Genomic DNA, 27,612 nt, shown 5'->3' on the forward strand with positions numbered 1-27,612 from the left:
AGACGTCACCTCTCGAATCCCAGAGGCTGCGCCAAGGGGCTTCGTGATTGGACGGTAGCCACCGTCGCTCACTAGTTCCCGTCGGGTCACCTGTGTTCAGTCTGCACCTCTGCCCAGGCCTCGCTGGCTCCAGCGGGGCAGACCCGGGAGCTGGGCCCATTTTCGGTTCTGAGTCCACCAGAGGCCCACCTGGGCTTCTCCCATCGCACCAGCTTGCTGGGGCCAAGGAGGGGCCAGAGTCTCGGGCCGTCAATGTTGCCGGGCTGGGGTGGGGGAGGCGAGAGGGAGGCCCTCCCTGCCCATTCCCACCTGCTCAGATCCCCTGGCGCAGCTCCCTCTGGGCTGCAGTCTCCCTTGAGAAAGGCTGTGGCTGGGAACAAAGTCCCTTGACAAGTGGGCTCCCCGGGGTCCTTGTGGGCAACTTTCTCCAAGCCCAAGGCTGATGTGAGGGTGCAGCTGGTGGGAAGTGGGGGCACCGGGAGCGGATTGGAATCTCTGTCGGATTCTGTCCAGGCATTTGTGTCCAATGTGGCTGGAGGGTAGAGCATGAGCCAGGAAGCAGAGAGAGGGAAAGACACAGGCAGGGCTCCGTTCATGGCAGCTCTTGCAAACCATGTTATGGCTGTGGAACTCTATTTCAAGAGAAGTGGAGCATACGGAAGGGTTTCCTGTTAGAGGGTGCCATTGCCACCCTCACCATCATCTTCATCATCTTCATCATCACATCACCATTATCACCACTATCACCATCACCATCATCACCATCATCAATATCACCATCATCATCAATATCACCATCATCATCAATATCACCATCACCACCATCATCAATATCACCATCATCATCAATATCATCATCATCATCAATATCACCATCACCACCGCTATCACCATCACCATAATTACCATCACCATCATCACCACTATCACCATCATCATCGTCATCACCATCACCACTACCACCATTACCATCACCATCATCACCACTATCACCATCACCATCATCACTATCACCGTCACATCAATATCACCATCACCATCATCACCATCGTCATCACCATCATGACAGCTCACACATGTTGAGTGCCAACTCTGTACCAGGGAGGGTGCCAAACACTTTCATACACTGATTCTGTTAGCAGTTCTTTGAGGCAGATGCCATTATTACCATCCCCATTTTACAGATGTAAATGTAGACTCAGAAAGGATGAGTGAGATACCCAAGACCACACAGCAAATCAGAGCCAGAGCCAGACCAGAACTGGAATCCAGGTCTGCCTGGTCCCAAAGCCTTAGCTCCTGAACACGGCCTTTTTACAGTGAAAGCCGCTCTTCCGCAGTATTTGCATTCTTCAAGGATGTTATTGGCTGAGGAGTAGAGACTGAGAATTGGGAGGTGGGGGTGGCTAACATTGGAGGTGGGGAGACACATAGAGATGATGACTAGATATAGAAAAAGAAGATGTCTCAGCCAACAGGTGGAATCTGAGATCTACTAGGTGAAAGGGATGAAGGAGAGGGGCCTGCCCCGAAGAGCCCAGGGTTCTGGCATGGGTAGAGGGATGGATGTGTAGATGGGGCAGTGCTGTTTCTGTAGACACAGAATGCAGGTTTCACTTAATGAATGAGTGAAAGAATGAATACATGAATATGAAGAGGTCCCCAAATGGAATAGATAATGAGTTCCCCATCACTGGGAGTATGCAAGTAGTAGGCAACTGTTTAATCTGGACAATGTAGAGGACACTCCTGATGTGACAGGGAGATCAAATGAAAGGCAACTATATATATAAAAGCCTAAGTGAATGTTATGACCAGCCGACTGGCCGGTAGCTATGATGCACACTGACCACCAGGGGGCAGATGCTCAATGCAGGAGCTGCCCCCTGGTGGTCAGTGCACTCCCACAGCCAACCTCCCACAGCCAGCTAACCTCTCACAGTCCCTCTCCTGGCCGACTGGCCCCAATCGGCCCCGATCATCAGCAAGGCTGAGGGACCCCACCTGTGCACAAATTCATGCACCAGGCCTCTAGTATATTATAAATATATAATACAATACATACAAAAATTTATATAATATGTGTTACATGCATGAACACTGGAGTCACTGCATCTCTGTGATTCTGAGGTCTTTCGGGCCCCAGGCACCTGGTGGAAACTTGGTAATGAGTCACCAGAGTAGAAATGCAGGATGGGGCAAATATCCCAATCCCATTAGAGTTCCTTAACTTTCTACTTGAGTGTATTTCAGGATGTACATTGTAATATGTGTTCATAAGTGTACGTGTTGGGTATAAGTAACTAAATTCTTTTACTTATAAGGATACGCAACCTCAAAAGCTGATCGACAGGACAAACGCCCTAAAGTAGGTTCGGCGGGAATGGAGGGAAACCCCACGGCTTCCTTCCGACCGCGGGTGCCCCTGAGGAAGCTCAGGGTTCGGGAGCTGTAACCAAAGAAAGAAAGAAGTCTGCAAACACTCCTCCATTTATTACGGCACAGAACAGACACGTTCACACTGTCCACCCCTCTCTCCTCGTATGTGAAATGCGCCTCCTTACAAACCAACAGCTCTCGGGGGCTTTCCCGGGACAGAGGTTCTTTAGTGGGGACAGGTGTTCTTTAGCGGGACAGAGGTTCTTTAGCGAGGTAGCAACACGACCCTCAGGGCGGCTCCCTCCCGTAGAATGACCGCTGCTCGGACCACACGTGGTCTAACTGTCCGTTAGGGGCCCGGGCTGTGACGCGGCTCTGCTCACAGGAGCCCCTTCGACCACCGCCCACCCACGGACACGTGGGGGCCACACATGGCCAAGCACGGCCTCCTTCCCTTCCACTCGCAGTACGTGCGTGGCTTAGCTTCACGCTAACACTGAACGGTCGCTCCTTCTCACTCCATTCCCTTTTTCCACCTACAAGTGCGTATGTTTCCTGGGCAGAGGGCGGTGGCCGGCAGGGGGCAAGGCTGGGAGGGGGAGGAATCTTTCTGGCCCTCCTTCTTGTTGTAAAGTCTGCAGCTGGACGGGCAGGATTTATGGGTCAGAGCCTCCTGGCCCTCCGGGTTCCGGCCTCCCCGGACCCTGCTCTCTGTGCGTAAGGACACCTCACGTTTACGTAGCACCATTGTTTTCCCAAGTCCTTCTGTGCTGGTCCCCTCCTGGAATCCTCACCACCTGGTGTCACAGAGGGGGAAACCGAGGCAGGGACAAGAGGATGTGTGATGGGTGGGGTGGTCGGGGCGCTGGGGCGCCAGACTCCTCCGCGTTTGCTCTGCGCTGCACATGGGCTCTGCCTGGCCCTGTGCAGAGCAGCCTGCGGCGGCCAAGTGCTCAGTGGTCCCCACGCGAACCTGCGAGCTCCTCTGAGACGGAGGCCACGCTTCCTCTCTCCTCCCCGGGCCCGCGGGGCTCAAGGCCGCGCAGACGGCAGCGCTGGGTTAGCGCTTACTGGGTTCTTCTTGGGCACAGTCTCCTTGTCCCCAGGCAAGGGGAGGGACCGAATCCTGAGTCCCCGGGGCCTCACCAGGGACTCTCCGAGGTCCACCTTCACTAACCGGAGAAATCCTCCTTCCAAGTCCTAGCCGAGTGGGTGAAAGAGACCCCAGGCAAGAACTCAGCCGGGCACAGGTGCTCCCGGAGCTCCGAGCTGTCACGCTGGGGCAGGCGGACACCAAGGGGGCAGGAGAGCTCAGTCACCCCTGTCCTGGCCCCCAGGCCTCTCCACTCCTGGGAAGGAGCAGACGGGCCCAGGGGTGGAGCAAGGAAGACGGTAATGCTGTCGTGTTCACGGAGGCCTTGCGGGTGGACGGGGTCACCCATCCTCATAGCTGCGCTCCCTGCAGGGCCGGCAGGAACCCTGCTGCTGTTGTCTGCAGACACCGGCCCGCTGCCGGGGTCACCGAGAGGTGGCTGCCACCCTCGCCAGGCACATCCCCGGAGCAACTGTCCGTGACCCTCACCCAGGCACGGTGGCCCTGGTGGCCTCTGCTCACTGGCTGCTCCCCACCCAGCGTGGCAGTTTGTGGATCTGCCGCTCCATGGAGATGGAGGTCCGCAGCGTGCCCATGGAGCTCTCCGGGCTGGGCTGGGACGCGCAGCCCCCGCGGTGGCACAGGCGCTGGTACACCTCCCGGGATTTCTTGCGGAAGCGCTTGCCCACGATGGCGTACACCAGCGGGTTGAGGCAGCTGTTGCTGTAGGCCAGGTAGGTGGAGATCTGCGTGAAGACGTCCACCACGTACTCGTCCCAGCAGCCGGAGAGGACGCCCAGGCGCAGCAGCGTGTCCAGGAAGGTGCTGATCTGGAAGGGCAGCCAGCAGACCACGAAGAGCAGCAGCACGGCCAGCACCAGCACCGTGGCCCGCCGCTCCGTCTGGATCTCCTTGAACTTCTGCATCTCGTTGTTGCGGAGCACCTGCATGATCTGCACGGTGCAGAAGGAGATGACGCCCAGCGGCAGGAGGAAGCCCACCAAGTTCAGGAGCATGTTGGTGAACACCTCCCAGGTGCGCGAGGGGTAGGTGATGATGCAGGCCGTGACGTTGTAGCCCTCGTCCCGGTAGACCTTCATGTGGCGGAAGGCCAGCATGGGGGAGCTCAGCAGCAGCGCGCACCCCCAGATCACCAGGCAGTAGAGTTTGGCCCAGCGCACGCCGCGCAGCCGGCCGGCGGACATGGTCTTCACCAGGGCCAGGTAGCGGTCGATGCTCACCAGCATGAGGAAGCAGATGCTGCTGTACAGGTTCATGTAGGCCATGGTGTTCACCATGCGGCACAGGGCCTCCCCGAAGAGCCAGTCGAAGTTGTTGGCGATGGTGGTGGCCCAGAAGGGCAGCCCGCAGGCCAGGATCAGGTCGGCCACGGCCAGGTTGCTCAGGTAGATCTCGGCGACGGTGCACCTGCTCTTGTGCAGGCCGAAGACGCCGAGCACGAAGATGTTCTCGAGCAGCGCCAGCACGAACAGGACCCAGAGGAAGGGCGCCTGGATGCTGTTGAGCCAGCCCAGCACCTCCGCCTGCCCGCAGCTGCCGCCCTGGGCGGGGGTCCCGTTGACAGGCAGCAGGGCCTCCGAGGTGATGTTGAGCATGTCAGCGCTGAAAGAAAGTGGGAGAGAGGCGGTTACACCTCCAGGTCACAGGAGGAGGGAGGAACAATGGATGCGGGAGGAGGGGCGGTCCTCCAACAGCTTGCGGAAGGCGGAAGGCATAGTCAGGGGTGAACGCGGGGCCTCTCTGCAGCCGGCCATGCTCAGACCCCGTTCAGGCACCTGACTCCCGGGCCTCGGGGGCGCCTCTTCTCCCGCCTGAAGAGACGGCTCCTGTTCCTCGTCTCGCGACTCCGAGGGGATGTTTCCTGGGCCAGCGTCCATCCCCAGCACCAGCCATCACGAGGCCTGGACCCCGGCCTCCGCAGAGCTTTTGTGATGGGAGGATCCAGAATTCATTCCTTCCGTATCGCGTGGGCCCTTCCCAGAGGCCGGTCACCGCTCAGCCTCGCGTGGTCTGGCCACAGGTCATTAATTTATTGACCAGAAACATGATATCATGCCAGACAGGGAGAGTCCAGGCTGGCTCCCAGACCACGGCCCCTCTGCCCAGCCCTTTCTCCTGGTAGACCAGTGGTTCTCAACCTTCCTAATGCCGCGACCCTTTAATACAGCCCCTCATGTTGTGGTGACCCTCAAATCATTGTTACAAATTGAAGATAATTAAAGCATAGTGATTAATCACAAAAACAATATGTAATTATATATGTGTTTTCCGATGGTCTTAAGCGACCCCTGTGAAAGGGTCGTTCGACCCCCAAAGGGGTCGCGACCCACAGGTTGAGAACCGCTGTGGTAGACGGGTAGACGGTACATCGGGTTGTCGTTCCCCCCATCAGCGCTGATAGTGACTGGAGCTTACATAACAGAGAGGGAGGGCCGGGGCTTGGGGGCCAGACGGTCCTCCTGGGTTCAAATCCTGGCTCATTCACTCGCTGTGTGACCTTGGGTAAGTGAATGAACCTCTCTGAACCTCAGCCACCTACCTTGTGAAAGAGGCATGAGACAGTCTACCGCTCAGGGTTGTGGTGAGGAGCTAAGGCAATGCGCAAAGAGCCCCGAGCACTGTGCGTGGTTCAACAAACAGGAATAGTTATCCGTCCGTGCGAACCTGTTAGAACGACCCTGTCACACTCTGGCACCCCGTGGCAGGTCGCCGCCCGGCACCGATAACTGACTGCATCAGGAACCCAGGGCTCCCTTTGCACCCTGGCGGGTAAGACCCAGGCCTCGGGGCCGTTCGCTCTCTAGAAGGGCCGATTCATCTCCACCTTCAGCAAATGGCCCTCTCGGGTTTGCTTAAAAAGACATGGTTCCAGCCCTGGCTGTGTGGGCCTGGGCCCATTGCTGGGCCTTCCTGCTTCGTTTGTGTTCTTTGCCGGGCACGGCTGTTGCAAGATTCAAATGCAAGAGTGGGCATGAGGACCCGTTGGAAAGCTGAGCACACAGCCCAGAGGGCAGGACTAAGGAGGCGTGTGCTACTGCCCGTGGGGTGGGGAGGGAAGGCGGAAGGAGGGGGCTTTTCCCGGGCGGGTGGTTGTTGGGCAGGCTCAGGGGGAGGCATTGAGCAACAGATCCCGGGAAAGAGCTTGCTGGGTGGCTCTGGGATTCCCAGGAAAAGCCCCTCTGCTTCCCGGAGCAGCTGGCCAGCAGGGGGGGCGGGGGGGGGCAGGACTGGAGACCTGTGATTGACACTCACCATGCACCCCCTCTTTCCATGAGTCTGGAGTGTTCTCTGAGCCAAGCCCTGCCCCGGCTGCAGGAGCCCAGAGGGGATACCAGTGTCCGGGCCCTGCCGGTGGCCCAGTATTGGATGAGTGCCCAGGGGCGGGGCGAGGGGCACGGGACACAGCACTGGGGGAGGGGAGCAGGTTGGAGACAGGCCAGGCCAGGCCGAGGCCAGAGGGGGGAGCTGCTGGCGTGTTCTGGAAGGTGGACAAGAAGTTCGAGGTGGGAAGAGGCAGGAGAGGGGGCTGTGTAAGGGCACACGGGCAGTCAGCCCCGGGCGGGCGCTGAGGAAGTGATGGGGCGGGACGTGCGCTCTGGGGAGACACCCCCTGCGGTTTTCAGACATCCTGTCCGACAATGTGTTGGTGCGCCTCCTCCAAGGGGTGGGGTGCAGTTTCTCTCTCCGTGAGGCCCAGGGCTCAGACCGGCTTCCCAGCCCTGGTGGCAGAGGTGGGACAGTGCGTGGCACCAGAGACCCACCCTAAAGTGCACTGCACTTCCTCCTCGAGCTGGGGGCAGAGATAGAGCCCTGGGGCCAGCCGTGACTGTCAGAAATACCAACCATGCTCTGGGAGCCACGACTGTCTTGTTCTGATGAAAGAAGGCGCATTCTAGCTGGGACCTGGGAGCTCACCTGACATGCAGCCCGTCCTCCCCCTCAGGGAGCTGCCTATGATCATGGAAACCAGAGCCTCCAGCCCTTTGAAGACCCCCAGACCTTGCGTACCCACAGGCCTTTGCAAATCCCCAGCCCCCATTCCCTGTAAACTGCCCACTTAGCACACCCTTTGCCTACTTTCCCCTGGAATCTTTGTCCTTCTGCCCAATATAAGCAGCTGGTGTGGGGGGTGCAGAGCAGATGTTTGTGGCTGACCTGCTGCTCCCATGCTGCCGGCCGGATTGGGATAAACGCTCATAATGATTCAACCCTGTCTCTGCTTATTGGCTCGAGTAGTGGCAGGCAGCGCGGACCCATGGATTGTGTGGTTACACGTGGACTCAGTGGTTCACCCTGGGAACACTGGCCTTTGAGCCTTCCAGCTGAGGCCCCCAACATCAGGGAGCAGGGACAAGGGTCGCCCAGGGCCTTAAATTCCTGCCCTGGGCAAACAGGCAGGCTCCCCGGACAGCCCCTCTGTCCGTCCAGCCTTGGCCCATCTCTGGCAGTGTTTCTCAACCTTCCTCATGCCGCGACCCTTTAATACAGTTTCTCATGTTGTGGTGACCCCCAACCATAAAATTATTTTCGTTGCTACTTCATAACTGTAACTTTGCTACTGTTATGAATCGTAATGTAAATATCTGAAATACGATGTATTTTCATTGTTACAAATTGAACATAATTAAAGCATAGTGATTAATCACAACAACAATATGTAATTATGTATGTGTTTTCCGATGGTCTTAGGCGACCCCTGTGAAAGGGTTGTTCGACCCCCAAAGGGGTCACGACCCACAGGTTGAGAACCACTGAGCTACAGGAACCTGCTTCCTCAGCAGCCCCACAGGGAGAGGGTCTGCAGGCCCAGCTCACAGAGACGGGCCCCCCAGAGGCTCCTTGTGGACGCTCCACAGACACTCCTCAGCCAGCAGGGTGGCCCCTGGTCGGGCGGGCTCGGGGAAGCCACAGGAAAGTCAGGAGGTGGCCTGGGGGTGCATCCGTGGGATCAGCTACAGGCCCGAGGTCCACGCCCCAGCCAAGATGGTCTCTGTCATCATCTTTGCAGGCCACACCCACCACAGGACCCAGAGGCCAGGCTGGGCCCCTCTCCCCTTTGTCTTGGCAGCACTGCCCTCCTCAGGACTGACCCTCCTTTTTTCCTGCTTCGACTCAGGACAGATTCCCCCACACCCTCTCTCTCGAGGGTCCTGGCCTTCCACCAGATGTCAGCCAGGTGCTGGCCACATCCCGTCTCCACGGCGACCTGGCGTATCTCCTTGGGACTCCTGGGTGTTGACTTTGGTTTCACCGTCTTCATGTCCAAGTTCACCCAGGATAGCTCACGTATGACCACCAGAAACGTGTCCTCTTCCTGTACCCCCTCCCCTCCCCCACAGAGCCGCCCACTGCCCCCGCCCGCAGGCCCAGGGCGATGCGAGCCCTGGCCTCCCAGCCCCTGGGAGGGGCTCATTTGGATTTAACATCACCCGTTGCTTCCCCTGTGGTCCAGGAGAGGAGGGCTGCCCTGTCCTGGGCGTTCCCAGGGGGCCCCCGCCCACCGGGGAACGGGGAGTGGAGGGGTCTCTGACTCACCTGAAGGAGGCCGTGGTGGGCACCAGGTCTTCATGGACAGACAGGAGCATGGGCCTCTTCCAGGGAGAGAACATTTGGACTCCGAGCGGGACGTGAGTGGGGCCTCACCTGTGCTGGCTGGAAGAGAAAGAGAGGTAAGTGGCCGGCGGGGACCAGAAAACACACGCGTGATCCCCAAGGCGGGACCGGATCCTGCCTCAGCAGGTCTGCCAGGCGCTGAGTGTGGAGACGAGGAAGCCCAGCACCTGCCCGCCAGGAGCCTGTAGTGGAGAAGCAGATATTACTCAACTTCGTCATTAAGCAAGTGCCATGATCTAAGTAAAAGAGCCCCAGGACAGCATCTAACACGGCCCAGAGCAGCCCTGCAGGGACGCGGGCGGTTATTACGAGACTCAGGGTGACGGAGTGACCTGGGTGAAGGGCGGCCCTGGCTGGGGAGGAGGATGTCTGGGCGGGAGGAGCAGCAGGAGCAAAGGCCCTGGGGCAGGAAGAGGCTGGTGTGAGTGCTGCTGGCCTCCCCCTCAACACCCCCCTCCCTCCCCCTCGCCCCCCCCCCCGTGGCTACAGGGAGACGGGATTGCGGTGGGGGGGAGGGGAGCAGCGTGGGCGCAGGGAGACCCGTGAGTGGGCGCAGCCCTTCCTGGAGGCCCGGAGTGGTGGGGCCCGGGAGGAGGCTTCCAGGGGCGTTCAGAGAGGAAACTGACATGCCCGGTGCAGGAGGGGCTGGGCATGAGGGGGAGGAGGTGCCAAGGCCCCCGCCCCCAGGGGTTGCGCTCTCCTGGGAAGGGGAGACGGGCGTGGCTGACGCGGAGACACAGGATCAGGCGCTGAGACCTGCCCTTTAGGTGTGAGGTGCTCTGTGGCAGGTGCGGCAGGTACAGCAGGTGTGGGTGTGAGTTGTGCGCAGGGCAGGGCCTGGGCGTGCGCGCAGGCTCACCTGTATGTGACGGGGACGAATTAGACGGGAACTATGATGGGAACGAGGCCTTAGAGCAGTGGTTCTCAACCTTCCTAATGCCGCGACCCTTTAACACAGTTCCTCATGTTGTGGTGACCCCCAATTTCATTGTTACAAATTGAACATAATTAAAGCATAGTGATTAATCACAAAACAATATGTAATTATATATGTGTTTTCCAAAGGTCTTAGGCGACCCCTGTGAAAGGGCCGTTCGACCCCCCAAAAGGGTCGCGACCCACAGGTTGAGAACCGCTGCCTTAGAGTGTGAGGAGGGAGGTGGGTACAGAGGAGCAGCTTTAACCTGTGGCTGTCGCTGCCACCACGTGCCTCAGGGCTGAGCCGGGCCTCACCTGCGTCCCAGTCACAGGTGTAAGCCCTTCTGCCCAGTGGGGCTCCCGGGGCCAGAGCCTGTCTCTGCCCCTCCCGTTTGGCCGCACCCCCGGGAGGGAGGCACGCTGCACACTGGCCCTACCGAGGAGGATAGGGGTGCAGAGAGGTGCGGCCACCCGCCCCGAGTCCCTGCTGGCAAACCTGGAGGTGGGGCTTCACCCCCTCCCGGGGCCACCCCTGGGGCTCTCGCCAGGGTCCCGTGGGACCACTCTCCTGGCTGGGCGGTGTGCAGAGCTGGGTGCGTGGGCGCCCGTGCGTGTGCACGGGTGTACCCCGATCTGCCTGCCCCCCTTCAGCCCTCCTCGGCGAGGGGGTCTGCGAACGCGCACAGCTGTCCCAGCTCAGCTGTGGGAGGAGGAGATAAGGCCTTGGAAATTGGTTCAGGAAATGGGAACCGGTTAGAAACAGAGAACGCTGTTGGTAAGCAGGAAGCGAGGGGAACAGTCAATGGACACTCGTTAACGAGCTGAGGCCACGCCTGGGAACTGCAGGAGCGCTGAGAGCCGCGTCCTGATCCTGGAGGAGGCGGCTGGGGAGGGAGAAAGGCCGGCAGGCAGGTCACCTTGTGGCTGGGCCAGGCCTGCCCCAGGGAGAGGAAGTCCAGGGGTCAGCTGTTGCGACCGTTCATTTCTCAGTAACAGTGACGGGGTGTTTTGGGTGCTGAGGTCCAGGGGGCGAGAGGAACATCAAGCCTCCCAGCCCCCCGGGGCTCCCCTCTGGCCCAGGGACCTCAGCTGCTGGCAGGGCCTCCCGTCTCCTCGTGGACAGTGACCCTGCACAGGAACCTCAGGGCCTGCGAGCATCTCCTGGCCAGGACCCCAGGGCTCCCCAGGGGGCCGACCTGGCGGGGTGTCCCCAGATTTGGGGAGTCAGCCAAGCTGGCCCCTAATGGCTTGCTAATGGCTGTAAACATTGCTCTCGTTTTCAAAGCAGAGGTGAGGCCTTTAGCTCTCCAGCTGTCCAGAGGCCGGAGGTGTGAGGGCCCGGAGAAGGGGGAGGCGGAGGCCATTCTAGGGTTTCTCTGTGTCTGTTTGGAGGTGTGTGTGTATGTGTGTGTATGTGTGTGTGTGCATGCGTGTGTGTGTGTGTGTGTGTGTGTTTGTGTGCCCGCGCGTGTGCATGCCCACCTGCCTGCGTGGATGCCCTGGGCAGGACCTGTGGGAGCTGCTGAGGGCTGCCCTGGTCAGGCCACGCTCCCTGCAGACCCTGCGGGGCCACTGGGCTTCCCCTGGGGTTTGGCCAGTGGGGGTCCCAGCAGGAGGCTGAGGGAGGGAGGAGAGTGAGGAGGGGCTTCCAGGGCTGGCGGTCAGGGGTCCTTGCCCGGCTGGTGATGCCACCTCTTGTGAGCTCAGGCCTCAGGCGGGAGGGCGGGCGGAGTGGGACCTTGGCTGCCAGCTCAGGCCCTGTGGTGCCCGCACGCTGTCTGCACCTGTCACAGGCCCTCTGTGAGCATCCGCCATGTGACCCAGTGTGCCTCTTTCCTCCTGGGACCCTGACTCATGCATCCTGGGATTATCAAGTCAGATGTCAGAGAAGCATTTAAAGGAATTGGGTGGGGGAGCGTGGTGTGGCGGGCACACAGGCACAGCGGGTGACGGTGGTCAGGAGTGGGGCCTGTGTGTGGCCCTGAGTGAGCCCCTTATCCCCCCTGGCTTTCCGCAGCCATCAGGCCTGGGCGGGCCCCGGGCTGGAGCCCTGGCCGGGGTGGGTGTGGGGAGGCGGAGCCCCCAGCTGGTCCTCCCTCTCATCTTTCAAGCCGATGCGTTGGAAGGAACCCCCAGCCTCTGACTCACTGTACACAGCCTCCCTCGGGATTCTGTCCAAGAAGTTCCCTTGAAAATACTGCCCTCCACAGGCTCCCATAAACCTGGGGCCGTGGAGCTGCCAGCAGCGACTTCCCGCAGCCAGAGAGGCGGCTCATTCCGCTTCCCAGGAATCCACGTCCAGGGCTGGGGCTGTGGCCACCACGGAAGGACGCAGCTCCTGCTCAGGGGCCAGGTTTGCTGTGTACGGAGTCGGCCTTGCAGCCAAGTCCAGCCCCGTATCCGTGGCTGCCTGCCAGAGCCCGGGGTGCTTCTCAGAGCGGGGGTCGGGGGCTGGAGGGTAAGTAGCCCCAATCAGTCAGTCCCTCCTGCAACGAGGCCACTGAGCAAAACGTCCCAGGGGGCTGGCGGGGCCCCAACACCTCTCTGGGGTCTGTGATTTCCCAGCAATGAGAGCAGGTCCCTGCCTGGGCTGCCCCTAAGCCAGCCAGACTTCATCGCCATAGTCAACGATGAATACAATAGGCTATTGTATTTCTTAAGTTACTTACTTTATATATTTTTATTCCTTTCAGAGGGGAAGGGAGAGGGAGAGAGAAACACTAATGAGGAGAGAGATTCATTGACGGCTGCCTCCTGCACGCCCCCTACTGGGGATCAAGCCTGCAACCCTGGCATGTGCCCTGACTGGGAATCGAACTGTGACCTCCTGGTTCATGATTCCATGCTCAACCACTGAGCCACGCCGGCCGGGCTGCATCCCAGTCTCTTAAAAACACACACAGTTGCTCCATAAAGAAGTGAAATCTCTCAGACCACCCAGCACGTCGGGGTCAAGGCCCGAGCTGGGCACCGAGGCCTCCTGAGTCATGGCTCCGGGACCTTTCCCGACGCCTCCCCAGAATAAATGTCTTCCTGCCTGCGTGGGTGCGCGGGGGCGGGACCTCCGTGGGGAGCTGCTGAGAGCTGCCCGGGTCAGGCCGCACCTTCGGACCCTGTGGGGACCCCACCGGACTCTCTGCCACCTGGCTGCCCATGGGGTTTGGCCAGTGGGGGCTGCTCTGTAGGTGGTCAGAGGGTAAACCCCAGGCCACAGCGAGTCCTGGGTGGGGAAGGGAGGGCCCAGGCTCTGTGTCAGCCTCAGCAGGGGGAGTGCGGCCTCAGCGCAGCTCCAAGGGGTCCTTGCTCTGCAAACAGACCTGAGCTGCCTGGGGAGGGGCGGTGGGCCCTGGGAAGTGAGCTCGGGTCCCAGAACCAGATTGGACCCGGTTCCACCTCGCACACACGCGTGGGCCCTCCAGCATTTGGACACCAGGAGCCTGGGGTGTGTCGGAAACATTTGCAGGGGGGAGTGGGAGGGGAGGCCTCTGGGCAGAGCCCCTCACTCGCCTGCTTTCCCAGCGGAGGTCAGAGCAGCCTCCCCGACCTGCGCCCCTCAATACCCCGGCTCCTCGTCGTCTGTTCCTTGTCCCTGTTCATTGGGGTGGGCTACGCTGTTCAGCGTGTTCTGTGTCTTGTCCCGGCATTGGGGTCTGTAGTTCTAATGAATGAGCAACTTTATCTGACATCCTGACACCACTCCTTCCCCTTAAAAAAAAGTCTCCCCTTTGGTTTTAAAAGATAATATGACCACACTACAGAGCATTTAAAAATATTAAAATCTCCCAGAGTTCTGCCCCGGCCGATGTAGCACAGTGGTTAGTCGGCTCTGGTCCAGGTCAGAGGTGACTGGGGTCGGGGGCACTTCCAGGCCTGGAGCGGCCGAGGGCCGAGCTCGAGGAGCCGTGGTAACGGGAGGGTGGGGTTCCTGTAGAGGCACTGTCCTCTTCCTCCGCCCTGAGCTCTGTCCCTGGTCACCCTGCCAGGACCCCGGGGAGCCGCGTGGAAGGCTCTGGACACTTACATCCGGCCCCTCATTATAGACGTGGACACCGAGGCCCAGCGAGGTGGCCATTCTCCCAGGACACGGCCAGCGCGTGGCAGAGCCCAGCCTTGAACCCAGGTCCTGGAATCCTGGTGCCCAGACCCCCTACTTTTTTTTTTTATATCATCCTACACCTGTCCCCATCCCAGGCGGAAAACAGAGCCGTGTGCTAATGTCTGGCTGTAAACGCGGTTACACCCCAAACCCCGTGCCCGCAGCCCATGCCAGGCCGAGATGGGCATCACGGAAACCCTCAGAGCTGCTGCCTTGGATGGATGGCAAAGAGGTCCTCTCCCCACTTTCCTGCACGCCCTGGGGTTTCTGTCCTGAGCAAGTAAATAATTTATAATGGGGGTGGGGAATATAGAAATTCTTGTGCCCAGCAGGCATTGCTCAGTGGTTGAAAGTCGATCTATGAACCAAGAGATTATGGTTCGCTTCCTGGTCTGGTCAGGGCACAGGCTCGGGTTGTGGGCTCGATCCCCAGCAGGGGGCGTGCAGGAGGCAGCCGATCAATGATTCTCATCATTGATGTTTCTATCTCCCTCTCCCTTCCTCTCTGAAACCAATAAAAATATATAAAACAAAAACAAACAAAAAACCAACAATAAAAACATGTTCTTGCAAGGGAGCAAAAGCCAGAACCACGGGCCCAGCGGGAGTGCTTGCCAGACAAGAGGTCGCTGGGGCCGCGCAGGCCTGGGTGTGCTGAAGAGCGCGCGCCCCAGCCGCAGACGCCCCGCTCCCTGGAGGGCCGGGGGCCGGGGAGGCACGGGCCTGCTGGGGTGGGAGGAGAGGGCAGCCGGCCAGGGGCCTCCGCCAAGCTGGCTGCTGGCCCGGCTCCTTGGCCACACACAAGTGTGTGCTGTGACCTCTTGTCACTCAGCCTGGTTTACAAAACAGAGAAAGACACAATAAACGGAGACGCTGAGCCAGCTGCAGAGCAAAACAGGCCGCGGGGCCAGAAATGCTTGGCATCTAAAGCCTCCTCACAAGATGCCCTCGGCTCTGAAGGGACCTCTACCACTGCCCGCTCGCCTCTGGGGGTGGCCTTCCTGCCCGTCCGTCCATCCATCCATCCATCCATCCATCCATCCATCCATCTACCCATCCATTCATCCATCCATCCATCCATCCATCCATCCATCCATCCATCCATCCATCCATCCAATTAATGCATATTCCCTTTTGCCATGCTCACGGTGAGACAGAGCAGGAAAGAGCACAGACGCGGGGGGCAGGACACAATGAATTGGGGCATCAAGCCACATCCTGGTGCCGTCTTTTAAGGGCCATCTCAGATGTCACCTCCTCCGAGAAGCCTTCCCTGACCTCTCCAGCAGCAGAGATACCTCCCTCGTCCGAGACTCTCCAGCAAAGAGGTGGAAGGAGTCTTGTCTGAGCTCTAGAGCCCCGGGTGCTGGGCCTGCCTCCATCTCTGAGTCCCAGGTGGGACCCGGATAAACGCCTCGACATCTCTGGGCCTTCACTGGGAGAACGAGAAGTGGTGATAGCTGATTCTGGAGACTTTGCACAAGCAGGTCCCCAGAGAGAAAATAAGCTGCCTGGGGAAGCAGTGAGCTCCCCGTCCTGAGGAGCATGCGAGCAGAAGGAATGGGATTGGTGTGCTGTGTTTCCCGGGGTTCATGTCCTCTCTCGCTGGCACCCAGAGACTCGTAAGGAGAAGGGCGGAATGAGTCTCAGCACGTCCCCCTTCCCTGGGAGTGGCTCAGCCTCCCTGCCCTGCGCCCCACAAGCTCCGAGGATCCCAGGTCCCAGCCCCACCCGGTCAGGCCTGCCCAGGTCAAAGCCACAGTCAAGTCATAGCAGCCCTGTGGCCACAGCCCTCTGCCCAGTTCTGCCGCGGAAGGTGGAGCTGGTTGGGATCCAGGGAGTCATCCAGATTCCAGGCTCTCGGTTCTGCCCACGCCCTACCTTTTCCAGGAGGGGGGGGGGCGTGTTTCTCAGAGCTGCCCTGCCCAGGACGGGCCGGACTCTCCAGGACCCAGGACCGGAGAAGCGGAGGCTGCAGGGTGGCCCTGGGTCCCCACAGAGGGGCCCACATCCCGCCTGGACCGGGAGCCCCGCGAGGCGGCCCCGGCTGGGTTTGTCTGCCTGGGTGGCTGGGGCCGGTGCCTTAGCCGCGGGGTAAAGTGGAGCTAACCTTTTCTGTGAGGGAAGGGAGATGCCGGGAGGGAGGGGCCACGGAGGGAGGGAGAGGCGACTGTCCTTCCTGGGCCTGTGATGTCTATTTTATAGACCGGGGTTCAGAAAGCGATCCATCCAAGGTCACAGACTCATAAATGGGGGCCCGTGTGGTCACCCCAAGCACAAGCACACACAGACACACAGACACACAAACACACACACACACACAGACACACACAGACACACAGATACAGACACAGACACAGATACACACACAGACACACAAACACACACAGATACACACACACAGACATACACACAGACACACACACACATGCACACACACACACACAAGCACTGTTTCTTTTCTCTACTCCCACCCCGGTTGGTCCCTCGGGCACAGGCGAGGTCCTTGCTCTTCAGAGGACCTGGTCCGGCCCAGCTTAGCTGCTCACTGCATGGCCACCAAATCACTTGCTCTTTGCAGTAGTGAGTTCCCCGTCACTGGAAGTGTTCAAAAAAGTCTGGGCTATGTTTTTGGTGTTATTTGGACCAAGATTCCTTAAATCCTCCGGATTTAAGCCCTAGGCCTCTATGTGGCTGCCCCGTCCAACGCTGTGCCCCCCTCACCCCTCAGCCTTCCTGGTTCGAGACACAAATATTGAGTTCATCTGATGCAACGGGACTGGAGATGCCAACTGCCTGTCAGGAGACCCACAGACCCAAGAACCCCTCACTCACTCCCGGGCTGCACTGCACGGGGGTTACCGGCGTGACCCCTCCTATTTCAGGTTGGAAAGTGAAGTTCAGAAGGTCCCTGAGCCAGCAGGCCAGCCCGCTCGCTGTGCAGCGCAGGGTCGGCCTCAGCCCACAGCGTGGCCAAGGCAGGTGGGGTTCCCCTTCCTGAGCGGGGGTGGAGGAGGACTGACAGGCTCGGGCTTGCTAAGCTCCTGCCTTTCAGTTTGGGGACCAGAAACAAAAGCCTCGGAGGTGCCCGCTTGGCCCGCCGTGACTCGGTGCCAGGCAGAGGCCGTGCCAAGCTGCTCACCTTCCCACGGGCTCTGCTGGAAGCGGGGCCGGGAAAGGGCCCTCACCTCTCCGCACCTCGATTTCCTAGCAGGGATCATTACAATTAGTAGGAGCCTGTGGCCCATGAGACGCCAGCTCCGGGCTCCAGCCTCCGGCTGCCTGGCCCGGTTCCTGCCGGAGCCCACGGGGCCCAGACAACAGGAACACCACCTGGTCAGCAAGCGCCTACGGGCCAGGGCCAGGGACAGACCTCGGAGCCAGTGGGGGCTGCCAGACGCCCTCTCTGAAGAAGGTCGGACGGGGGAGGGTGGAGTGCCCCCCAAGACTGTCTCCAGAAAATTCAATTTTTAGATAATTCAGTGAAGCAAATCAAGAACCTCAAAAAAAAACCCCGCCACTTCCCTTTTGGTTGGTATTTCTGAAAATAATCTGCAGGACAGGGGAAGGGGAGAGCTGCTTAGCATCTTGTAGATGAGGAACACACGAAAGCCAGGGAACTTGTTACATATGTGGGAAATGATGCTCCAAAGAATTCGCCAAAAAACAGAGGACACTTCTGGTACCGAGTCGAGTGGAAAAAAAAAAGCCGGGCACTAAATTGCAGGAGGACGCGGTAGGGAGAACCCTGAAGGCAACATGCCCGATTACTGCTCTCGGTGGTCGCCTGGGAGGCTGGGCTTTTCGTTTTTGTTTTTTTAATTCTTTGTAGTAGCCTCCAATTTTTCTATGAAGAAACATGTCTTACTTTTGTAATAAAAATGTGTAAATAAGCCAAGTGTTTTCTCCGATCCTTTAAAAACGGAATGAAATACGGGCTAGTTTATGTAAGAAAGATAATCAGCCAACTCCTGCTCCAAGAAGGACTTGCTTACATGAAAAACTGGTAAATATTTGCACAATCCTGTTTTCATTTCCGGGGAAACGCTCGAGTATTTACGAATGTTTCTTCAATGGTTTTCTGTTTCACTCGACCACCCGGGCTCTGAGCGGGTGGAGTCAGTGGGCTTCTAGCCACCCAGGGAGAAGCTGGGGAGCCGGGGGAGGGGAGGGTTCCCGCTGGGCTGCGGAAGCACGCATTGTCCCCAGGTTTGAGCTGAATGTGGGGGTCCCCGTGAAACAAAGGAAGGGGCAGAGGCAAGCCCTCCGTGGCCTGGTTTAGGTCCCTGAGGGGTTTTCCCTGCTGGTTCCAGAGATGACACGGTCGAGCCCTTTCCCCTGTGGGCACCTTTCTGCTGCCGCCACCCACTCAGGGCCACTCAGGGCCACCCCTGTTCCTCTGCTGAGCCTGCCGGGGCCCCTTTGGGGTCTGAAGTCTCTGCTGCTGCAGAAACCCGAAGATGGCTGGTGTTTCTTCCTCGGTATGTTGCCTGCCGCTTCCCCGGCCCCCACCTCTGGCATATCTCCCTCGCCACCCTGTCAGGCCTGCTGCGTAACAAAAGAGCCTGGGTGGTCCATCACACGGGGCTGTTCGGATCCCAGCTCTGCCATTTGTTAACAATGTGACTTTGAGGGCACCTCCGTGAGGACCCCCCACCTGTAGGACAGGGAACATTATCGCCAGGGTGCAGGTGGTGGCCAGGACCCCGCGAGGCCCCCCTGGCCCCCAGGATCTCACTAGCCCTCAGCTCCCTTCCCTGCCTCAGGATTAACGGTCGCCTCCCCTCTCCCCAGATCCACAAACTGTTCTGTGGAGTGATGCCCCAGGTGAGCCCAGGCCCTCAGCCAGCACCGTCCACGTCAGGGTCTGATACTCATCCTCACAGTAAGCCCATCGCCAGGGGCACACAGGCATCCAGTTGGGCAGGTAGCTCAGGCTCCCAGCAGTATCTGCAGCCCCAGCCCCTCCTGCTCCCTCCGCAGCAGCAAGGCTGGTCTCCGCACCGGCCTGAGCACCCTCAGGGGTCCTAGCTACACCTTTACCTGCCGGGCAGGTGCAGTGTCCTCCTGGGAAGACCCAGCCCAGGTCCCAGCCCAGCTCAGCCTCCGACTCCCTGTCTCACCCTGGAGCCAATTTCCTCGACTCTCACGTGGGGACACCGCCCTGCCTAGCCGGTTGGTCTGTGGGTACTTGGGCAGTTTAGGGTGGCACAGCTGCCCAGAGGTGGGGCTGAGCTAGACTTCCATGTGCGCTGGGCAGTCTCGGGCCCTGCCCACCCCACCGCACCCCTCCCCCATTTGGACCCACCCTCGCTTTCCCTGGTCCTTCAGGAGAAAGAACTCGAAACCTGCCCACAAAGACAGTTTGGACGTGGACGTTCTAGACGTGTCACAAGCTGGCTGTGGGGACATGCAGGCTGCAGAGAGGCAGTGTGTGTGTGTGTGTGTGTGTGTGTGTGTGTGTGTGTGTATTTATATATATACTAGAGGCCCGGTGCACAAAATTGTTGCACGGGTAGGGTCCCTAGGCTGGCCAGCAATCAGGGCTGATTGGGCCTTCTGGCTGCTGGCTGGGGCCTTCCTTGGTTCTGCGCAGCCCCCTGGTGGTCAGTGTATGTCATAGCGAGCGATTGAACTCCGGGTCTCCTGGTCAAACTCCCAAGGGGACAGTTTGCATATTAGGCTTTTATATATATAGATGTGTGCTGTGTCTGCATGTGTGTATGGGGTATGTGTATGTGTGTGCATTGATGTATATGTGTGTATGCATGTGTGTATGCATATATATATTCTTCTCTTCTAAGGATTATCTTTCAAATTTTAACAAACGTGTTAAAACTTGTATCTATGCCCTGACCAGTTTGGCTCAGTGGATAGAGCGTCGGCCTGCGGACTGAAAGGTCCCAGGTTCGATTCCAGTCAAGGGCGTGTACCTTGGTTGCGGGCACATCCCCAGTGGGGAGTGTGCAGGAGGCAGCTGATCGATGTTTCTCTCTCATCGATGTTTCTAGCTCTCTATCCTTCTCCCTTCCTCTCTGTAAAAAATCAATAAAATATATATATAAAAAAACTTGTATCTAACTATTAGCATCAAGAGTAGGAAAAAGAGCTATTTTTCTGGGTAAGATAAATCTTTAGCACACTTTTCCTTCCCTCCAACCTCCTCCTTCCCACTTTCAGATTTAATTACAATACTGAGAAATTTTAGTTCCAGGTCATTACCTAATGTCTTATGTCTTTTCTGTTTTAAGTTTCCTTTCTAACAGTTATTAAGCTTCATAATCACATTACAGCCAATTTGTTAGCCATACCTTAGAATTCAACTGGTTTCATTGATCGCACTAATTTTTTTCTATAACACGTCTTTTTCTCGAATTATTTGATGGAATTAATTTTGAGTTTGGTTGGAAAGTGCAATCTCAGATGCTCCTGAGAAAACCCAGAGAGCCTCAGGGTCCATGGCGGGTGTCGCCCCTGCAGGCGTGTTCGAGGTGCGCAGCGGGCGCCACGCTCGGGCCTGGTTCCGTCTTTTCCCCGGAGGGACTTCCAGCCGGATGGGGGAGGCAGGACACAATGGGGTGCTTCTCAGAACCTTGAGACCCAAGTGCATCTCCGATGGAGCTGGGCTGGGAGCTCCGAGGGCCTGTGTTCTCAGGGAGAGGGTGTCTGTCAGTCCTGAGACGAGCTGGGAGCGGCAGCGATGGAACGTCTGTGCCAGGGCTTGGGGACCCCACATCGCTTGGCTGTGGGGACTAAGAGGAGGGGTCAGGGAGGGCGGCCTTAGGCCCAGGGCAGAGGCAGGGTCTGAGCTGCTCTCAAGTTTGCTCCCCTCAGAAAGCCCTTTGCTAAGGCGGTTTGCCTCAAAGTGTGGACGGAGACCCCCTGCTTCTGTCCCTGGACATGTTAGCAAGTCTTTGGGCACCCAGACCTCCAAGTCAGGGCCCCAGGGGAGGGCCTGGCGTCTGCGTGGGGGACCGACCTCCAGGTGACTCCGAGGCACAACACAGTTTGGAAATGACCGGTCTTTCCCCATCAGGCCACACCACCCTGGAGCATGGTCACTCGGGGACCCCACAGGAAAGAGCAGGGGACGTGATGTCATGGGTACAAATCAGCACAATAACAAACACAGAAGCCACGGGGCTGCACCGGGGCCCCGCACTTACAACATCCCACAAGATGTCCTCACAGACTCTGCTGGTGCTCAGAGGTGGGCCCCTGAGGCTCAGAGAAGCAAAGTGACTTGCCAGAGGTCGCTCACGTAGCGTGTGGGCTTGGGGTGGGGTCTGGAAGCCAGTTCTCTGCACCCCATCTCACAGCACCCCACTGGCCAGGGAGATCAGAGAGGCCCAAGGCACTGGGGGTGGGAAGGAGGGAAGTTGGAGCCTGCAGAGAAGTGTGTGTGGGCTCCTGCTGGCACCACCCCTGGGTGCCTGGCCTCGGGAACCCCAAGCCGCAGTGACCCCCCTGCGGGGCAGAGACAACACCCCTGATAGTCCCGGGCTCTTTTCCTGACCCCGTACGCCATCCGTCTGCTAGGTGCGCACCTGCAGGGAGCCCGGCCGCTGCTTCCTCTGCACCTGCCCCATCTGAGCTAACCTCCTCCTGGCCTCAGAGATGGGGAGGGGGAGCCCTGTGCAGCTGGGAAAGCTGAGGCTCAGAGAGCGTCGCTAGCCAATAAGCAGTCAGATTCGAGCCCAGAGCCTGTGTTATTCCAGCCTGCTTCGTGCTGTGAGGTTTTCTCGGGGGCGGGCTCACATTTTTCTAGCCTCCAGAACCATAAAAATCCCACTGTGATGACAGAGCCAAAGAAATGCCTGACTCCTGGGGTTTGTTCTGGAAATTGTGTTTTGATGAAAGAGTTTTAGAGATTGAGCTCAGAGGACCAATAAAGACTAGAATTATCAGTCCAACTCCAAGAAACAGAAAGTGGACTGTTGTTCAGTGGGAGAGGAGTTTAGCTTCAGTCTAAAGAACTTTTTTTTTATATCCTATATAATAAAAGCCTAATATGCTAAGTGCCTGGTCGTCCAGTCGTCCTTTCAACCAATCAAAGCATAATATGCTAATGATATGCTAAGGCTGCTCAATCACTCGCTATGACATGCACTGACCACCAGGGGGCAGAGAGTTGACCAGTCGGCCAGTCACTATGACATGCACTGACCACCAGGGGGCAGACACTCCCACCAGTAGGTTAGCTTGCTGCTGGGGTCCGGATAATCGGGACTGAGCAAGATGGGCCAGACATGTCCTAGAGCCCTCCCGCAGTCCCTCCCCTGCCCCAATCGTGCACTGGTGGGGTCCCTCAGCCTTACCTGCACCCTCCTGCAATCCGAGACCTGTCAGGGGACCCCTCGGGGGATGTCAGAGAGCCGGTTTTGGCCCATTCCTGCAGGCCAGGCCGAGGGACCCCACTGGTGCACGAATATATATAATTTGTTTTTTTCATTGATTTCAGGGAGGAAGGGAGAGAAATAGAAACATCAATGATGAGAGAGAATCATTGATTGGCTGCCTCCTGTATGCCCCCTACTAGGAGAGGGGGGATGGAGCCCACAACCTGAGCATGTGCCCTTGGCCAGAATCGAACTCGGGACCCTTTAGTCCCCAGGCTGACGCTCTATCCACTGAGCCAAACCGGTTAGGACTAAAGAACCTTTTAACAGGACAGCTGTCCCGAGACAGAGTGAGCTGCCCGGTAAAGCAGTGAGCTCCCCATCTCTGGGAGCATGCGCGCTGAGAGGGCTCCCCAGGGGTCAGGCATGCCTGGACCAGGTGGCATTGGAAGCGATGCACTTGGGGATCAAGTCTTGGTAAGTTCCCATCATTTGACTCATGGCCCTGAGACACTCCAAGCGCCTCTGGCTCCTCAAAGCAACATGCAGGCCTGCTCTGTCCGCGTTTCTCTTTTTTCTTAAATAGAATTTATGTTTCACAGCAGTTTTAGGAACACAGAAACACTGAGCCCCTGCTCAGTGCCCGGGGAAATGCCTCGACAGAGGTTTCCCATGTACCTCCAGCCCCCAGCCGAGTGGCGCATTTATGACAATCAGTGAACCTGCACTGACATGCCACCATCACCCAAAGTCCACGGCTGCCACTGGGCTTCGCTCTCGGTGCTGTACCGTCTGTGGGTTTGGACAAATGCACAATGACATGTGCCCACCATCGCAGCATCACACAGTAGCGTCACTGCCCTATCAAGCCTCCGTGCTCCACCTGTTCCTCCCTCCCACTCCCCAGCTGGCAACCACTGGTATTTTCATTGTTTCCACTAGAGGCCCGATGCAGGAAATTCGTGCAAGGGGCTCGGCCCTCACAGCCCTAGCAGCCTCACAGCCCTGCGGCCCCGAGGCTCTGCCCACTGGTCTTTCTGGAAGGTCATTCCGGAAGGTTGTTCCGCCGTCCGGTCTAATTAGCATATTAGCTCTTTATTATATAGGGTGTTTTTGCCTTTCCCAGAGTGTCATAGAGTTGGAATCCCACAGCACATGGCCTTTTCAGTCTGGCTTCTTTCACGTAGTGACATACTTCGTGTGCTTTTCAGGGCTTCTCTGTGGCCAATGTTCATTTATCTATCTGTCTACCCATCCATCCAGCCATCCATCCACCCATCCGTCTGTCCATCCGTCCACTCATCCATCCGTCCGTCCCATCCAGTCATTGAGCAATACTGACAGAGCCAGCTCTGTGGTAGGCACCGTTCTCCGTGCTGAGGAGATAGCTGTGAATGGACAGACAAGGCTCATTCTGGAAGCCAGAGTCCCCCGGTGGATGTGTACGCACTCTGCCCTGCCCGGGTGGGCTCCTCCCTGACCACGAGGCAGCCCAGGTGAGAGCGGCAGCCCTTGGCGTCACCCTCAGGCCCCTCTGAACGTCTATTCGGACACAGTGTTAGCAGAGACCACGTGGCATAGCTACTCCGCTGCTCGGTCTCGTCAGCCAGCACCTCATCCCAACCCTTAGTCTCAGCACCCACTCACTCACCTGCACCCCCTGTTTGTGAGTGACAGGTCCACATCCCAGGGGGGGCGAGGCATTTCCCCAGACACTAGCGTATGTCCTCGCCTGGGACTCAGCTTCCCCATCTCGGCTGCAGGAGCAGGAGGCCGCAGGGGTGTTGTGGGTTCAGGGCAGAGCTGGGTGGAGACCCCGGGGTCCTGCGTGTGGAGTCAGCATGGGGGCCTTCTAGTTTTCAGTGTTTTCCAAACCCCTTTCTCCTGGCCGCTCCCCACCTGCTGGACTCCCGCCCCAGCAGGAGGAAGACAGCAAATGCTTTCTTCCAGCTTGTGGGGCTCCGCTCGCTCACAGGATGCTCCCATCCCCCCACTGCTGCCAGGACCCAGAGAAGGGGCAGTGTCCCCTGGAGTCCTCAGGGAAGGAGGTAGGAGGTGGGGCTGGCCCAGGGCCCCCCTGCCCCACACTTGGGCCAGAGCTTGCGCTTCCTGCGGCTGCAGGAGCCAGGCAGCCTGTGACTCAGGGAGGCACATTCTAACCTGCCCCGGAGAGCAACGCCCACCCATCGTCCAGCGGCCCAGGCCCGTGACCCTACCCGCCCTCAGCAGTTCTAATAACCGCTACCAAGTACTGAGCGCGACTGCATACGCATGTGGCGCTTCACAGGCAGGAGCCCATCTCTGTCTTCGCAGCCACCCTGCCAGGCCATCTTTATGGCTCAAGACATGGGAGGAAATGTGTCAAAAGTGTCAGGCGGGGGATGGAGACAGAGCGGGGACCCCCACCCAGGGCTGGATGTCTTGCTCCAGGAGGGGGTTGGGGGCGGGGGGAGAGGCGAGAACGTTAAAATCACCACCTCAATGCACATCAGCCAACATTTACACACTCCTTTCCTCCTCCACTGATCACACCCCGGCCGCCTGGGCAGCATGCCAGCAGAGCGCTTTGCACCGAAAAACCCAGGCTCAGAGAGGTTAACAATGTGTCCCAGGTCACACAGGGCCGGTGAGAGACGGCAGAGTCCTGAGCGAGGAGCCACCCCCACCCCGCCGCACCCCCTGGACTGAAGCTCTCTGTCCAAGGCGCCCCAGATGGAGCGTAAAAATCAACCGAGGCTGTCCTACACGGCTCACACACGTGCATGCGCGAGCACACACACACACACACACACACACACACACACACACACACACGTGCCGCCTGTCGCCCCGATTCAGGAAGAGGGCAAACCCAAAGCAAACAAGCCGACTCCTCTGGCTAGAAGCCCTTCTTGTCACTTGTCAGGACCGGACGGGGCAGGAGGGGAGGTTTCCCCAAACTCAGCCCCTGCGACGCCCACCCGCCCCCTTCCCTCTGGCTGGGCTGCCTGTCCTCCCAGCAAAGGCGCGGCGGCGGACCGGCGCCGGGCGGGCACCCACCTTGTCCGGAGGGAGCTGCGCGTGCACCTCGGGCGGTCGCTCCCCGGTCCGGCGTCGGGCAGGGCTGCCCGATGTCCCCTCCTCTCCGAGGAGCTGCAGGGGAGCTCGAGTGCTGGCAGGAACAGCTCATCTTTCAAGGGCTGGGCTGTGACGTCATCGCCCTCCTGGGCACTTCCTCCCCCCACTCCAGCCCAGCCCCGCCGCCCGCCCAGCCTCTGAGCCGGGCGGGCTGCAGTTTCCAAACCCTGGATCCCGGGGCCAGGTGGGGCGGGCGGCTGCCCAGGTCTCCGCGGGCCTCTGAGCTCTGAGAGCTCGGGGAGCCCCTGGAAGACTGTCCAGGTCGCCCCAAGGAATGTTCTATTGTGAGGACCGTGGCTGCCCCGGAGCCTCGGAGCAGCATTGGCCGTAGTCCTGAAAGGTATCTGGCTGTCGCTCTGAGGCAGGCCCCTTACTAAGCCCAGGACTCTGCTGCGCTGGGCAGTCCCTCCCCGGTCCTCCCAGGAGCCAGGCCGCCTGTGGCTGGGTCTGTGTGTACCCTCCCTGCGGCCCCCTTTTGCAGCTAAATGAGATGGTAGGTGTGGATGGTGGCTGCTTGGCGGGTGAGCCTGGGTAGGAGTGCTCTTGCCGCTGGCGCACTCTGTGAGTGAGCACAACACTGATTGCTTATCACGGCTGTTCCCTGCAGGGCTGTTTTGGGCCTGAGTGTAGGTGTAAACAGACGGTGGCCAGGTGGGCAGGGCAGTTGGGTGATTTTTATGCCGCGTCTGCCTCCCGCGGGGCGAGGGCAGCACGAACTCAGGAACCCCTTTCCCGCTCTGTTTTCTGGCGAGCTCCCCGGGGAGGTCCCCCCCCCCCCCCTTCTCCACAGACTGGCTTGCCCAGCTTCTCTCCCGAGACTTGCTGACAATTCCCAGCACTTAGCACTCCCGGAAGCAGAAAACTGCAAAGCAAAGGGGCTTCAAACTTTTTTTTTTTTTTGTAAGAAGCTCTTAAGCGTGGCTCAGTGGTTGGGCACCGACCTACGAACCAGGAGGTCACAGTCAGGGCACATGCCTGGGTTGCAGGCTCCATCCCCAGTGTGGGGCGTGCAGGTGGCAGCCGGTCAATGATTCTCTCTCATCATTGATGTTTCTATCCCTCTCTCCCTCTCCCTTCCTCTCTCTGAAATCAATAAAAATATTTTAAAAATAAAGAAACTCTTAAAGCCTTTCCTTAAAAAGAGAAGGACTAAAGTGGGCGTGGAGGAGCTGGGAGCGACGGGAGGGGCCGACCCCGGCTGCTCCTGGAACTTCTCTGATCCATGTCTTGAAATCTGACTCTGTCATCACACGGATGGGGAGGCTGAGCCCCAGAAAGGCTTACCTGGAGGCTTGGGATCTAGGCCTGGTGCATGGGACCACCCCCCATTGGCCCTGTGGTGGAGAGCCCCTATACCTCAGACCTCGCAAAATTATTCTGATTGGCCAACCCACAGGGAGCCCGAGAAGCCTGGCTGATTACAGGACGTGAGCTGCTCCCTGCAGCTGGCTGTTACCCTGCCCTGGGTGCCGCCCCTTATGTGGTTCTGCCTGGAAGCCTTCTCTCATTTGGGACTAAAGTAACAGAAAGCCCTGCCTTTCTTCCATCCAAGTGCCATTGTGTGGCGTCCTGACATCTAAAGATCTTTATATCATATAAAACCATGACCACCTACACTTGTATCTCCCCAGTCATCCAACTACCCATCAATCCATTTATCCATCCATCCATCCATCCATCCATCCATCCCTACATCCATCCATCCCTCAATCCATCCATCCATCCATCCATCCATCCCTGAATCCATCCATACATCTCTACACCCATCCACCCACCACCCACTCATCCAGCTATGCACCCACTCTTTTCTCAGATGTCTACACAGCTGGCTGCTCACTATTAAGGAGAAGGAAACAAGTCAAACACACCCGTGCCTGGGAGGAGCCCCCACTGGGCCAGTCCCCTGTTTGGGGCCGAGCCTGGGTGGGAACCGTTTCAAAAGGGGATCCTTATGGACGCAGTAACACCTCACACTCGTTAATATCTGGATCAGCATGTCTTTTGTCCATAAGAAAAGTTGGCTGAACCCTTCCTGC

The 27,612-nt window shown here is 58.5% G+C and overlaps 2 protein-coding genes across 2 annotated transcripts in view; both read right to left on the reverse strand.

The window, feature by feature from the left end:
* Positions 1-25,511, reverse strand: part of BDKRB1 (bradykinin receptor B1) — a 38,881-nt gene extending 13,370 nt beyond the window's left edge. Inside the window, 2 exon segments of the mRNA XM_014463929.2 lie at positions 9,029-9,145; positions 25,499-25,511. The gene's annotated coding sequence lies outside the window, so the exon portion shown is untranslated.
* Positions 2,475-25,520, reverse strand: BDKRB2 (bradykinin receptor B2). The gene is made up of 3 exons (XM_006098290.3): positions 25,499-25,520; positions 9,029-9,145; positions 2,475-5,095 (listed from the first exon to the last, which is right to left on the reverse strand). Exons 2-3 carry the CDS (start codon positions 9,100-9,102, stop codon positions 3,991-3,993), a joined length of 1,179 nt encoding a protein of 392 aa, XP_006098352.1. The 5' UTR covers positions 9,103-9,145; positions 25,499-25,520; the 3' UTR covers positions 2,475-3,990.
* Positions 25,521-27,612: the final 2,092 nt, after the last annotated feature.

The sequence above is a fragment of the Myotis lucifugus genome, unplaced genomic scaffold (genome assembly GCF_000147115.1).
Source record: "Myotis lucifugus unplaced genomic scaffold, Myoluc2.0 scaffold_228, whole genome shotgun sequence".
Taxonomy (NCBI): domain Eukaryota; kingdom Metazoa; phylum Chordata; class Mammalia; order Chiroptera; family Vespertilionidae; genus Myotis; species Myotis lucifugus.

What these genes read in the sequence shown, in the direction of transcription:
- BDKRB2 (XM_006098290.3), bottom strand. Translation starts at nt 9,102, where the DNA reads ATGTTCTCTCCCTGGAAGAGGCCCATGCTCCTGTCTGTCCATGAAGAC. An exon ending in CCCACCACGGCCTCCTTCAG is followed by an intron (nt 5,096 to 9,028) that starts GTGAGTCAGAGA and finishes ACTTTCTTTCAG; the next exon opens with CGCTGACATGCTCAACATCA.